Here is a 13427-nt window from a genome sequence, read left to right as displayed (position 1 = left end):
CTGAACTGAGAATAGGTCCCCTATTGAAGGAATCAGAGAAAGAACTGGAAGAGCTTGAAGGGGCTCGAGACCCCATATGTACAACAATGCCAAGCAACCAGAGCTTCCAGGGACTAAGCCACTACCTAAAGACTATACATGGACTGACCCTGGACTCTGACCTCATAGGTAGCAATGAATATCCTAGTAAGAGCACCAGTGGAAGGGGAAGCCCTGGGTCCTGCTAAGACTGAACCCCCAGTGAACGTGATTGTTGGGGGGAGGGCAGCAATGGGGTGGGATGGGGAGGGGAACACCCATAAAGAAGGGGAGGGGGAGGGGCTAGGGGGATGTTGGCTCGGAAACCGGGAAAGGGAATAACAATCGAAATGTAAATAAGAAATACTCAAGTTAATAAAAAAAATAAAGGATTAGAAATAAAAAAAAAGAATCAATGGGAATGACCTTAGCTGTGACTCACAGCATTGGGGACATGGAACCTGAAAAAGCCACTTTCTACTAGCCAGGCAGGAACCCCAGCGGAGTGATAGGGACACCAACCCATCCACAAAACTTTCAGCTCAAAACTTATCTTGTTTACAAGAAATGCAGGGGCAGGGGAATGAAGCAGAGGTTATTGATATTTTTCAGACCAGTAGTGAGTGATTTTACCTTAGATTTCTGGGCTATCTACGCTCCTGTTCTTGGTTATCATATAAGGGCTGGGTGTCGGTTCCTTCTTGTGGATCAAATCAGACACTGGTTGGCTACTACCACACATTTTGGGCCACTGTTGCCCTAGTATATTTTGCCAGCAGGACAGAATGTAAGTCAAAGGTTTTGAGCTAGGGACACGATTGGGTGATTGCATCTGGGGAAACACAGAGAGAGGAGAAAGTCTGCAGGCAGACTACTTAATTTTCTGCAGGCATGACCATCGTATTCTTTTAAAGGTTCTTGAGTGGGTCCTGTGTATGTGTCAGCACCAACGGTTACATAGTAATTCCTGGAGATGTACAAAAATTGTAGGTTTAGGGCAAGTGAGAAATGAGGCAAGTAACCAGGAAAAAGAACTGCCAAGTAGCATGAGCCAAGCAGTGGTGGTGCTCGCCTTTAATCACAGCACTTGGGAGACAGAGGCAAGCAAATCTCAGAGTTTGAGGCCAGCCTGGTCAACAGAGCCAGTTTCAGGACAGCCAGGGTTAAGTAGAGAAGTCTTCTCTTAGAAAAAAACCAAAGCAGCAACAACAAGGAAACGGTCAGTTGATGGTAGGGTTGACAGTGTATAAGAATCCACTTACTAGCCACTGATGCCACAGAAGCACTCTCAAGATCTCCAGGAAGCAGTCGAGTTCAAATTTAATTAATGTCAATAATCTATAAACCTAGGAAATGCAAACATTAAGATGATAGATGAAAGAATACAGGGTCGGGGAGACTTTTATAATATTTGAAGTCGATGGAAGGAAAGCAATTTCTAGTGAATTTGTGGAAATGGGGGACTTTTGGTTAGAAAGGAGTGTCTTTAATTGTTAATGGAAGTGAGGTTTCAGTTTAGAGTCATGACTATTGTAGTTGAATAAGCTGCTATAATTTTCTTGCTAAATGATCTTTCTGTTGCAGTATTGTAGTTATTTTCCACTCAGATTATTCAGCCATCTTAACTTAGTTCAGGATCATTGCTAACCAGCAGATCAGCTGACTTAGTGAGGGATTGGACGTTCCATACCCTTAGATGCAAAGGTCCACTTAGCACAGCATAATACTTCAGGAAATAAATATAAATGAATATAGTAAAGGCCATGATGAATCACACATTCAAGGTTAGAGAATATTTGAAACATATTTAGCTCACACGCCATCCAGTGTTGATATGTTTACATAAGGTAATTGTCAAGAAATCACCTAATTTTCACTGGGTATCTCAAGTAAGAATGAAATAGAAAATTAGCTTTCTATTAAAACAAAATATGCAATTTTGGAGTTTTCACTCTTAGGTCATCTCCTTATGTCCAAACTAGGAGTGAATTATACACATAACTCCTATCCATGACAAATCTCTTTTCAAAGATACATTTCCTAAAGTCCTTATCCCCTCCTAATATAGTATGTCTCAAAATTCTGGTCACCCTCCTTTACACACAGGCTCAGGCTTCCTCTTTTAAGAAGTGGTCTTCAGCTTTTCCAATGTTGTGTGCAACTTACAACAGTAAGTCACTTTGCGGCGAGTCATTAAAGCACCACTCCACTCCAACTTCCCTCTGAGAATGCTTCCTTCCACACTGAATGAAAACTGACCTGGCCATGAATGTATCTTAGCTACAGTTACAGTGATATGGCTATCGCGATAGTCAATTTGTGATATAGTTATCTTTGGGCAATATGAATTTGTGCATTCTTGCATGCTTCTTTGTATAATTAAATGATTTCTGGATGCCCTAGAGTAAGCATTATTTCCATAAATACCCTTAACACCTGGTGCTCCAATTTCACTCTGTATTACATAACACTAAGGTGCAGGTGTGTTACCCAGATAATAAAATTGTTACTTTTATGGGTTTTGTGGGGTGGAAGAGATTTTCAGCTTTTAAAACTAAATATAGAGTGTGCTGTGTGTTGAGTTATATTCTTATAATGAGTAAAACTTTTATGGTATAAAAATTATACATTAACAAAGCTGTTAAAGCAGGCTATTGTTTCTTCTTTCAAATTCTATTTTGTGCATAATGTAAAATAAGACAAGAATATGTATCTGGGTATCGATGGGACTCACGCCAAAAATACTACTTAAAAGTCAACTGAATGAATCCCCCTTTGTGATTTTTAAATTAGACAAACAGACATAAACACTCCCTTTGTTCAACATTTTAGTGGGGGGAATCTGATTAAATTTTTTTAGCAAACCTATAATAGCAAACCTAAATATAAAATCCCATTAGATTTTAGAGGCGATCATTGGAGAGATGACTCAGTGGTTAAGAGTTCTTCTTGCTGTTATGTAAGACCAGGGTTCAATTTCCAGTGCTCACATGTTAGTTCATAATCATCTATAACTCCAATTCTAGGAAATCTGAAATCATTTTCTTACCTCCAGGGGCACCAGTCACAGATGTGGTGCATAGATACACATGCAGGCAAAGCACTTTTATCCATAAAACAAAAATGATATATTTTATATGTAAATTTAGCAATTCTGTTGAATATAACATTCAATATGTAAAAAACCAGGTCTTTATGTAATGGCTATAATTTAAACATGTATCATTTATATTCCCATGAAAATGCAAAGTACTTAGAAATAAAATTTATGTAAAAGTTCAAAATTCCAGGGGGTTGGGGATTTAGCTCAGTGGTAGTGTGCTTGCCTAGTAAGCCCAAGGCCCTGGGTTTGGTCCCCAGCTCTGAAAAAACAAAAAGAGGAAAAAGAAAAAAAAAGTTCAAAATTCCAAGGATAGCCATACTTTTGAACACCAAGGTATGAAAACTTGTCCTATCAGATACGACCTTCAAAATCATAGCAATAAGGCAATTGCAAGGGAGAACTGAATAGAGAGATCAAGAATAAGGTAACATGTGATGGACATTTGATACATACCATAATTAACGCTTCATAGCAGTAAAGAAAGCAAACATTTCAGAAATGATCTTGGTGTATTAGTTCTACACATAGGAAAATAAAACATTAAAATTTTTCTTTACACAATACATAACAATTCAACAGTAGCAATTTATACACTCTAATAAAAAACACTTAAGAAATTATGCCCATCCTGTCAAATTAAAAACAAAATGCCAGATTAGGATACCTCCCCTCAAACTATTGCTACAAAGACCCCCAAAGCAATCCAGGCTGCTGCCATTGATCTTGATTGCCCACCATAACTTAGTGGGAAGACTGTTGCTGAAGACATCGCACACTTTTGTCACAGGACATGAAAACTTCTAGGGGGTATTGGCCTAGGAAAGCTCTCTCCTTACTGGCTAGCTTTCACAGTACAGAGTGTGTGATGCAGGCTGCTGGGGACAAGGGATGCAGATGCTGATGCTGTTAACAGTCTTACCTGGCTGTGAAAGGCCAAACAATGCTCACAGGTCCAATAGTAACAAAATGTTCCATAACTAACTACTTTCTGATTGAGTTTAAGGCCTGTTTTCCCTACCTCATCCTGTCAGGAGGAAACACACGCTGTAAATCAAGGACCCATGGCTGGGGAGCTCAGAGGCTACTATTTATTTTGCTAAATGGAGATAGCATCAAACTGTTCTCTAAATTTGTATCTCTATGTCCATAGGAATACTGCAGCTCTCACACCTGGGTAGTGGATGGCAGTTAACACAGAAACTTACAGCTGATCCAAGTGCAGAGAGTAAGAGGCCTGTGGAGTGCTCAGCCACAAATGGGACACTGTGATTTCGTTTTCCCTTGAGGCTAAGGAACTGTTGGGATGGGGAGATTGTAAGAGCAAGAAGTCAGAGAGGATGGGGTAGCCACGAGTCTATGGAGCACTCAAATTGGACGGGAGCTCTATAAAAGAAGCAAAAGAGAGTGTAAGCTTAGGTGATGGAGATAGATCTGGGAGGAGTTAAGGGAGGAATAGAGGGTGAATCTGAATCAGTTATGAGGTTCTTAAAGAATTAATACAAACATTAATTTTAAAGATATATTTATTTATTTCATGTATGTGAGTACACAGTAGCTGTCTTCAGACACAGCAGAAGAGGGCATCAGATCCCATTACAGATGGTTGTGAGCCACCATGTGGTTGTTGGGAATTGAACTCAGGACCTCTGGAAGAGCAGTCCGTGCTCTTAACCACTGAGCCATCTCTCCAGCCCCCAAACATTAATTTTAAAACCCATTGAGAGTACTCAGCTGATAAGGATGACCACTCTAATGCCAGAGGACCAGAGTTAAATCCCTAAGTCCAATGTGGTGGAATGAGAGAACTTAAAATCTCAAGTTGTCCTCTGACCTCTATACAAGAATTGTAGCATATGTAACAATAAAAAGAATCCAGATAGATCTAAAACACAATTGTAACAGACAAAACCATAACATTTTAAGAGAGAGGGAGAGGGAGAGGGAGAGGGAGAGGGAGAGGGAGAGGGAGAGGGAGAAAGAGAGAGAGAGAAGAAAGAATCAAACATAAGAATCTCTATTTATCAGAAAACACTAGTAAGGTACAAAGATGGGGTTGGGAAGATGGCCAAGTAGGTAAAGTGTTTACTGTACAGGCATGAGGACCTGACTCCAGAACTCCATTGTCAGGGTAAAAGCCCAGTATGCCAGGGTTCTCTGCAATCTCAGAGCCTAGTACTGAGAGAGTTGGATCTCTGGGGCTTGAGGCTGGCTGGTTATCCACTCCAGCCAAAATACAAGCTTCAGGTCAATGAGCAAGACTTGTCTCAAAAAATAAACTGGACTTGACATTGACCTCTGGTCTCTTCCACATACCTGGGCACTCAGACTTACACCCATGCATTTATCACTCACATTAAAACAACATGAAATGTAAACTACAACTACAATTCATAAATGAACTAAAAATGTATAAGCAAGGGAAAAGAAGTCATTATGAATATAGATTTTAAAAATCTACAAACTAGAGTAGGCACTTATCAAAAGTTAAAATGAAAGTATTAACAGTTGAACTAAATGGTGCTGAATTTAATAAGCTGAAAAGTTTGCATGGAGGATGTGAGCAAAATCCTTGGAGCAGACAGTTATGTGAAGATTGGCCATGAAAGGCATTTGTGAATCTCAGGATCCAGGAATTCCACTCCCGGGTGTCGACTTTAAACAAAATGTGGCATATATGTGGCACTCCATTAATCTTCTCTCATCATTACTCAGTTGACAGTAGAAGGAACAAATGGGTCTATACAATGTAACTGACTTGCCAACATGTGTGACTCTCGGAAGAAAATGCTCAGAGAGCAAAGCACAGAAGCCGGCAACACACACACACACACACACACACACACACACACACACACACACACACACACACATGGCTGCACTTCTTTCCCAAAAATTAAAAATAAGACAAAGAATCAGAATAAAAATAATCAAATAGTTTGATAGTTCTGCACCTATGGCTATAAAAATAATCTGAAGCAAAGGGAAATATTGACTCAAAGTTCAGGTTGCATGTAGTGAAGGAGAGAAAAGAGACATGATTAAAGAGGAACTTTAAGATACTGCAAACAACTGTCGTATTTTTTTTTAAACCAGGAAGTCAGAAATTAGATAGTAACTTCTTAGAATTATTCTGTAATTTACACATTTATGCTCTGTGTACTCTAGTGTGTCTGTTCACCTTCCTACTTCTGAAAGCTCCACCTTTTAAAAAAGAATAAGGCATATGGTTCTTATTCTGTCTGTCCTTCCAGCCACTGAAGCTCTCCTTAGCACAAATGTCATGCTCATCAGTCTGGAATCATCCTGCAGGGAAACTGGTCGAGTGAAATTTCTGAGTTAGCTGAACTATGGTCTAGATAGACTGCGCTGCTATGCAGGGTTCAGCTCTAAAAGCTTCCTTGCTCTGGGAATGTAACTCAGTTTCCTAGAGTACTTGGTTAAGGTGGAAGAAGTCCTGTTTTTGGCCCAAATATTGCATAAAGTAGGTGTGGAGATCACCCCTATAATCCCAGGAAGCAAGATCAGAAGCCCAAAGTCATCCTCAACTACATAGCTTAATTAAGGCAAGTTTGGCTACATGAGACCTTGTTTCACAATTAATTAATTAAAAATTAGAAAGGCTTTCTGAGCTAACAGTGCTCCTGCAAACATGGTGAACGTTCCTAAGACCCGCCAGACATTCTGCAAGAAATGTGGGAAGCACCAACCCCACGAGGTGACGCAGTACAAGAAGGGCAAGGATTCTTTGTATGCCCAGGGAAAGCACCGTTATGACAGGAAACAGAGTGGCTGTGGTGGGCAGACTAAGCCCATTTTCCACAAAAAGGCTAAAACCACAAAGAAGATTGTGCTGAGACTGGAGTGCGTTGAGCCCAGCTGCAGATCTAAGAGGATGCTGGCTGTTAAGGGATGCGAGTACTTTGAACTGGGAGGTGACAAGAAGAGAAAGGGCCAAGTGATCCAGTTCTAAGCCGACTTTGTTATGAAGGCAATAAAATCTTGACCTTTCAAAAAGATAAATAAATAAATAAGAATTAAAAAATAGAAACTTCCTTAAAACACATGCTCCACTCTCTACTTCTCTATTTATGTTTCTCAGCCTAATTACGTGGTCTTCAAAAACTTCAATAAATGTCTTATCAAGGAAAGCAGTGCTATATGAAATCACATTGTGAAGATTATCAGAGAGACTATTTTGACATAAGAAGACTGATATTTCCTGAAGGGGTGAAAAACCTCAGCAGGGAAAACCCCTGTGGTTGTCATAGGCAGGGCTTGTCCACCTAAGCTGATAAAAGTTCCGTCTACAGGAGGAAGGCAGAGTACACTTATTCATTTTTGGAAGCTTTCTGAGTAGGTGTGCATTTGAGTGTCATAAAGACATATATCTTGAGCTAGACAGAAGTTCCTATCCTGAAGGATCCCATCAGAGAAACCAGATTGCTCCTAAGAGGCTCCAGACCTCCATTTGACAATGGGAAACTGGCTGGTTAACCACTGGCTCTCAGTTTTGTTTCTGGTAAGTGGCGTTTCATTTCCTACTAATTAGGGATGTTAGCCGAGTTAAGAAGACATCGTGTTTGTAAATATTTGTGAAGTTATTCGAAAGAGAAAGTGTCTGTAGCAGTTATTGGCCTTATTAGAACCAGTTAACATGTAGAAAAAGCCAACTCTGGGCCAGATGAGAGAACAAAGCCAAATGATTTGAAGTTGAGTTTGCCAAACGAGTAGAACTTGCAGTTGAAATCTGTTTTCATTTTTTCCTCTTTTTTCTTCGGTCTTATTTATCAAATTGGTGTCATGGAGCCTTCATTTCTGTCTTCCCTACAAGGCTGCCATCAAGACTGCATAAAATAATTGACTGCTTGATATGAAAGAGCTCTTTGAGGCCAGCTTGACCCAGCGATGCTCAGTAGAAAGAGACTGCGAGTCACTTGTAGGGTTTCTAAACTATCTCATACTTGTGCTGAAGAGGATAAGAGGAAACAGACATAATTCATGGACATTCTTTCCACATGTAATTGCCATATCAAATATCAATATACTTTTTATTATTTCTAAGTCTTTGGAAGACTGTGTATTTTAGATGCCCAGCACATCAGAAGTAGCCAGATGTAGCGTGATTTATAACTACATGCTGGTACAGCTAACTACTGCATTACACAGAGCAGATATAAAGCAATCTCCTGAGTTTTATGAAGGAAATCAATCCAGATGGCACACAGCGAATTGGCAAACTATGACTCAAACCCAGTTCATTGGTATTCAGGCGAGAACTTTTTCACCATTCCGCTTACATGGAATCCCTTTCTACACACACACACACACACACACACACACACACACACACACACCACCACCACCACCACCACCACCTCTACCACCACCACCACCACCACCACCACCACCACCACCACCACCACCACCCCTTTTCTTAACTATTCTTCCTACATTTTTAAGTCACACCTAAGTGTGAGGCTCCCATGTCCTTCCTCGGTCTCCTAGAATTTTATTTCTCTCCTGGGGCTCTTGTCTTGTTTGAGGAAATTAGCACTCATTCTATAAGATGTCTTATATAGCCCACTATCATTCTGGAGAAATTTTGTCTCTCTCTTTCTTTCTTTCTTTCTTTCTTTCTTTCTTTCTTTCTTTCTTTCTTTCTTTCTTTCTTTCTTTCCTTCTCTCTCTCTTTCTTTCTTTCTTTCTTTCTCTTCCTTCCTTTCTTTCCTTCCCCCTCTCTTTCCTTCTTTCTTTCTACCACTTTTCTTGAGTCCTGTAAGAGTTTTCAGGTGCTACAGGTAAAAAGCAAGCAGTGCCCTTGGAGGGATTTTTTGTTTAATGTTTAATGAAAAGCCAAGAGCTTGGTTTAATCAGGCTATCCCCTGGTTTATATTTTTAATACTCGGTGCCCCGTGTTTAGTTCCGTCTGCACTATAACAAAGATCAGGAGACGGGAAACCGAGCTCATACTTTCAGTTTTGCTGCTGGATGACCTTGACCAAATATTTATTCTGTCCAGACTTCGGGCCCCACAAGCTGTGGGTGGTGATAGATCAGCTGGTGGAGGAATGGGCAATTCATTAAGTGAAGTGATTAGCTTCAGATCAATGCTGTTTGTTGCTCTACAAGCCACTGCCTCCCCATCTCTGCATTCGTTTTTGGCTGGAGAAATTCATCACTTGCAGGGATGAGTCGTATTTAACTCTCTGGCTTCTAGTTTCCACGATTTCTTCTGCAGCCCTGCTGGTGGGCTCAACTTCTTGCTATTTCTGGCATGTACTCCTATGTATTATTTTTAAATAATGAATAAATTACTCAAAAATTCTTTTTTCTCAGGTCTTGCAGGTTACCTTCTTTTCCATCCACAGTGGCTCCTCGGTTTTGCTGTATTTCACTTACCTTGCCTACAGGGGGTCTATGCAGAGTTTTGTGTTCCTGAGTCCACTCCACATCCAGGAATATTCTGATCCCCCACATGAGCTTTTCTGCTCACCGAATCCATTCCCCTCCCATTCTATTTGTTAGAAAAATTCACATAAGAATATATGATATACATATATATCATTCCCCTCTCTTCCCTCCAACTCCACCCATATACCTCCCACTCCAAATATCTGGGCCTTTCAATTTCCGTTTTTCACTGTCTCTAAAATATATCAACACTGAAAAAGGACTCTGGGCAAAGGAGGCAGAAAGGAGTTGATTGAATATGGCTCCTATTTTTCCAGCTACTTGAGACACTGAGCTGGAAGGATAACCTAAGCTTAGGAGTTCAAGACTAGCTTGGGCAAAATCAGCTGAAATGAGGCCCCATCTCTCTCACACACAAAAGAACAAAAGGAAAGGAGGGAGGGAAGAAGGACAAAAGACAAAAAAAGAAGGAAGGGAGAGAGGGAGAAAGAGAATGGAGAGAGAGAGAGAGAGAGAGAGAGAGAGAGAGAGAGAGAGAGAGAGACCAAAAGCTATTTTGGCAATAATGGAACTTCAGCTCTGACATTAGCATTTATTAAGCTCCTACTATACACAAAGCACGCTATTACTCAGTTCACATGCATTAGTTCTTGCAAGCTCTACATCTGCTATGAGGTAGATATCTCAATTTACATGTGAAAGAACCGATCCAATAAATTTAAATGTCTAAGGTTACAGAGCTACTAAGTGATGGTACTAGAATTTGAGCCTCAGGTATTTGACTCCAATGTTACGCTTAAAACTACTTTACACATGGACAGGCCCATGGCTCCAGCTGCATATGCAGCAGAGGATGGCCTTGTTGGGCACCAATGGGAGGAGAGACCCTTGGTCCTGTGAAAGCTGCAGACTCCAGTGTAGGGAAATGCCAGGGCAGGGAGGTGGGATGGGGTGGGTGGTTGGGTAAGGGAGCACCCTCATAGAAGAAGGCGGAGCAGGGATGGGATAGGGGGTTTACGGACGGGAAAGGGGATAACATTTGAAACGTAAATTTAAAAAATCCAATAAAAATGTTAAAACCCCACTTCACTCTATTGCTATGGGTCTATGAGTGATGTGTGTCTAGGTGATATGAGTGGGTCATGTCACAGGTAAGGCCTTTACCTGTGATGAATTATTCTTAGGGATTTGTGGTAAGGGACATATCAAAAGGCATATCCCTGGGCTACAGAGATGTGCTCAGTTGTAGACAAGCACCTCCAAACTTGAGATAGTGCTCAGTTGTTTCATCTCCATGGCAACATGTAGTGGGTTCCAAGTTGTCCTCTTAGCCAATGTGAAGAGGTTTAGACAGACACACAGAGACTTCACAGCTCAAGCAAGTGCAAAACAATAGGTTAATTTGCAAAAGGAAAAAAGAAAAGCCTCACAACCTCTAAGCAGCAAAATATATGTCAGGGTGTAATTAAATAGGCAGGCCCATCTGGGGACAGTTCCGCTGTTTTGTTTTTGTTTTTCCAGTGGGCATTGTTTTAAAGATGCGAAGTTTATTCTTGGTTTCTTCAGAAACTCACACGTTTACTTAGTGCCATCTTTTAGTGCAGTCATTTGAAAGCTCCAGTCTGTCCGGAAACTGGCAAATGTTTCTAAAGAAAGCCAGCGGTGTGCATTTTAGGCTTTTGCGAGCTATTTGGTCTCGGTTCTAGCTACTCGGCTTCACCATAGCAAGATGAAAACCATCCCTAAACAATATGGACCAGAGCAGACATCCGGCCCCCACTTTATATATAGTCAATGACATTTGAGTGCCATATCATTTTTATGTCACCGTGCATTATTCTCTTGATGCTTGCAATCAGTTAAAGGGAAACCAAAATGCACGTGTCAGGTCATGTAAGTCTACTGATGAGTCAGATGTCATCCATGGGCCTTAACTTGCTGATCCTGCTCACCGGCATCTAATGCAGGTCTCAGATTGTTCACTCTGAAAACAGGTTAGATACCGGCAGGATTACAGTCATTTAAAATGAATATGGATGAACACCAGGTGCTCCAGATGCCCCATCATTTCCTATCTCTTTCATATACCGTTCCCAATTCCTCCCGAATTCTGTGCTTCTTCTTCTAGGTTTCTTGGTTGGGGCTGAACATTTTTCTGTTTGTGTACGTCTTCCTGAATTATGAGAAGTCTGACAAGTACTATTACACGAGAGAAATTCTCGGAGTGAGTATTTTGCTGTGATGTGGAAAATTTCTATGTTTTTCTTTTTTCTTAAGCTGTAATCTAAAATGTGGCCCTTGGTGGCCTAGCTCTCCTCATGCCCCTGCCTCCCCAACAGCTGAGATTATAGGCACGTGCCACCAGGCCTGGCTACTGTTTCCTTTTGACGTTGATGTTGTTTGTTAAAATCTTCCATTTCTGTTCCTCCCTGACCCAGTGTTTTAATTTCTTCTGGGGCTAGTTTTACCAGGGGGGAAATACAGGACGCTCATTGAAATTTGAATTTCAGATAAACAATGTATCATACATATTTGATAGATATATACTCCAACTATATATGTAAGTATACAAAACCATTCATGTTTATTTTATGTAAAGTTTTTTATTTTGTTTTGTTTTGTTTTTGAGGCAGGGTCTCATCTGCCTCTTGGCCTCCAGAAAGCTGGGATTAAAGGTGTGTAACACCATGCCTGGCTTCACATGAAGTTCTAATTTAAGTGAACAGGATGTCCTTTATTGGCTACATCTGGCAGTGGGTACGCTCCTCAACAAGGAAAACACGAGCTAAGGGAAACTAGTAGGTAGGGATTCACAGCTGGTTTTCTGAAGCTCAGGTTACCCTCCAGGGTGCCAGATGGCTAACTAGACAGCTCCTGCCTCTGCTTCCACTTTGGCTGGAGCAACTGTCCCCTGACAAATGGCCTCCTGCTCATGATTTCAAGGAAGAGTTCGCTGATATAAATGCTGGAGCATTTGCCTGGTATGCTCAAGTTCTGGGTTCAGTTCCCAGCACTGCAAAATAACATTTGGAAAATGGTAAGGAGTCAATAAAAACAAAAAAGAAAATAGAGAATGAAGAAGGAAATCTTGACTTGGGCTTGGGAGGAGTGTTGGCAGGTAAAGGCAATTGCCACTAAGCCTGATTATCTGATTAATACCTGGGACTCACACGTAGAAGATCTGATTACACACACACACACACACACACACACACACACACACACACACACACACATACACACAGACACACACCACCCTTTTCTTGCATCATGAAATTCTTGGATCAATCCTTTCACCTGTAAAATGAAGTATCTACCTCAGAGCCATTTTGTGGGGCTTGCAAGAACTAATTCAGGGGAAGTAATACAATGCTTTGTGAACTGTATGAGCTTGTTAAGTGCAAACTACAGAGTTGACATTCCATTACTACCCAACTAACTCTCTCTTCTTTTGTCGTTACTGTTGTTTGTTAAAATCTTCCACTTCCTTTGCAAGTGGCTATTAACCAGACACGGCTTCTGGGTTAGGGATTGGGGCACAGGTCTACTTCTTTCAGTACTTGGACCCCATCTGATTCAGACCCGTTCAGGCAACTAAATGTCATTAAAAATTAAAAGAAAACTTAGAAAGCACAGCTGTAGTTTAATGCCTTCCTGTGAAATAGAGGGATACTTTGGATGGAAGGGAGGAACTCAAGGCCTACAGAAAAGTTGGACTAGTTCAGGGTAAGGACAGAAAGGAGAAGGCTGGAAAGGTGGTAAATCAAGTACAGAAAAGGGGGGCAGAGTTAGCTGACCACACATGTGTGGCGGTGGCTGGGAGGAAACCCAGAAGTGAGGCAGTCTCTTTCCAGAGTGGTTCACCTACCTGGGCACAACCTACTTAGGACAGCTT

General features: G+C 41.0%; 2 protein-coding genes across 4 annotated transcripts in view; both read left to right on the top strand.

Moving 5' to 3' along the window:
- Positions 1–13427, top strand: part of Nox1 (NADPH oxidase 1) — a 53234-nt gene that overhangs the window by 22583 nt on the left and 17224 nt on the right. The window contains exons 1-2 of one of the 3 annotated variants that reach the window (NM_053683.2): positions 7469–7640; positions 11661–11756. The exons of 1 other annotated variant lie outside the window; for it this stretch is intronic. In NM_053683.2, coding sequence (NP_446135.2) covers positions 7596–7640; positions 11661–11756 — 141 coding nt within the window. In that variant the 5' untranslated portion in view covers positions 7469–7595. Of the gene's footprint in view, positions 1–7468; positions 7641–11660; positions 11757–13427 lie in introns of those variants that run through there. One more of the 3 variants, XM_039099397.2, reaches the window with a different exon arrangement.
- LOC100910180 (60S ribosomal protein L36a-like) lies at positions 6748–7091 on the top strand. The gene has a single exon (XM_006257236.5). It carries the CDS (start codon positions 6771–6773, stop codon positions 7089–7091), a length of 321 nt encoding a protein of 106 aa, XP_006257298.1. The 5' UTR covers positions 6748–6770.

The sequence above is a fragment of the Rattus norvegicus genome, chromosome X (assembly GCF_036323735.1).
Source record: "Rattus norvegicus strain BN/NHsdMcwi chromosome X, GRCr8, whole genome shotgun sequence".
Taxonomy (NCBI): domain Eukaryota; kingdom Metazoa; phylum Chordata; class Mammalia; order Rodentia; family Muridae; genus Rattus; species Rattus norvegicus.
The sequence above is the reverse complement of the archived record's forward strand: the minus strand, read 5'-3'. Positions and strand labels throughout refer to the sequence as shown.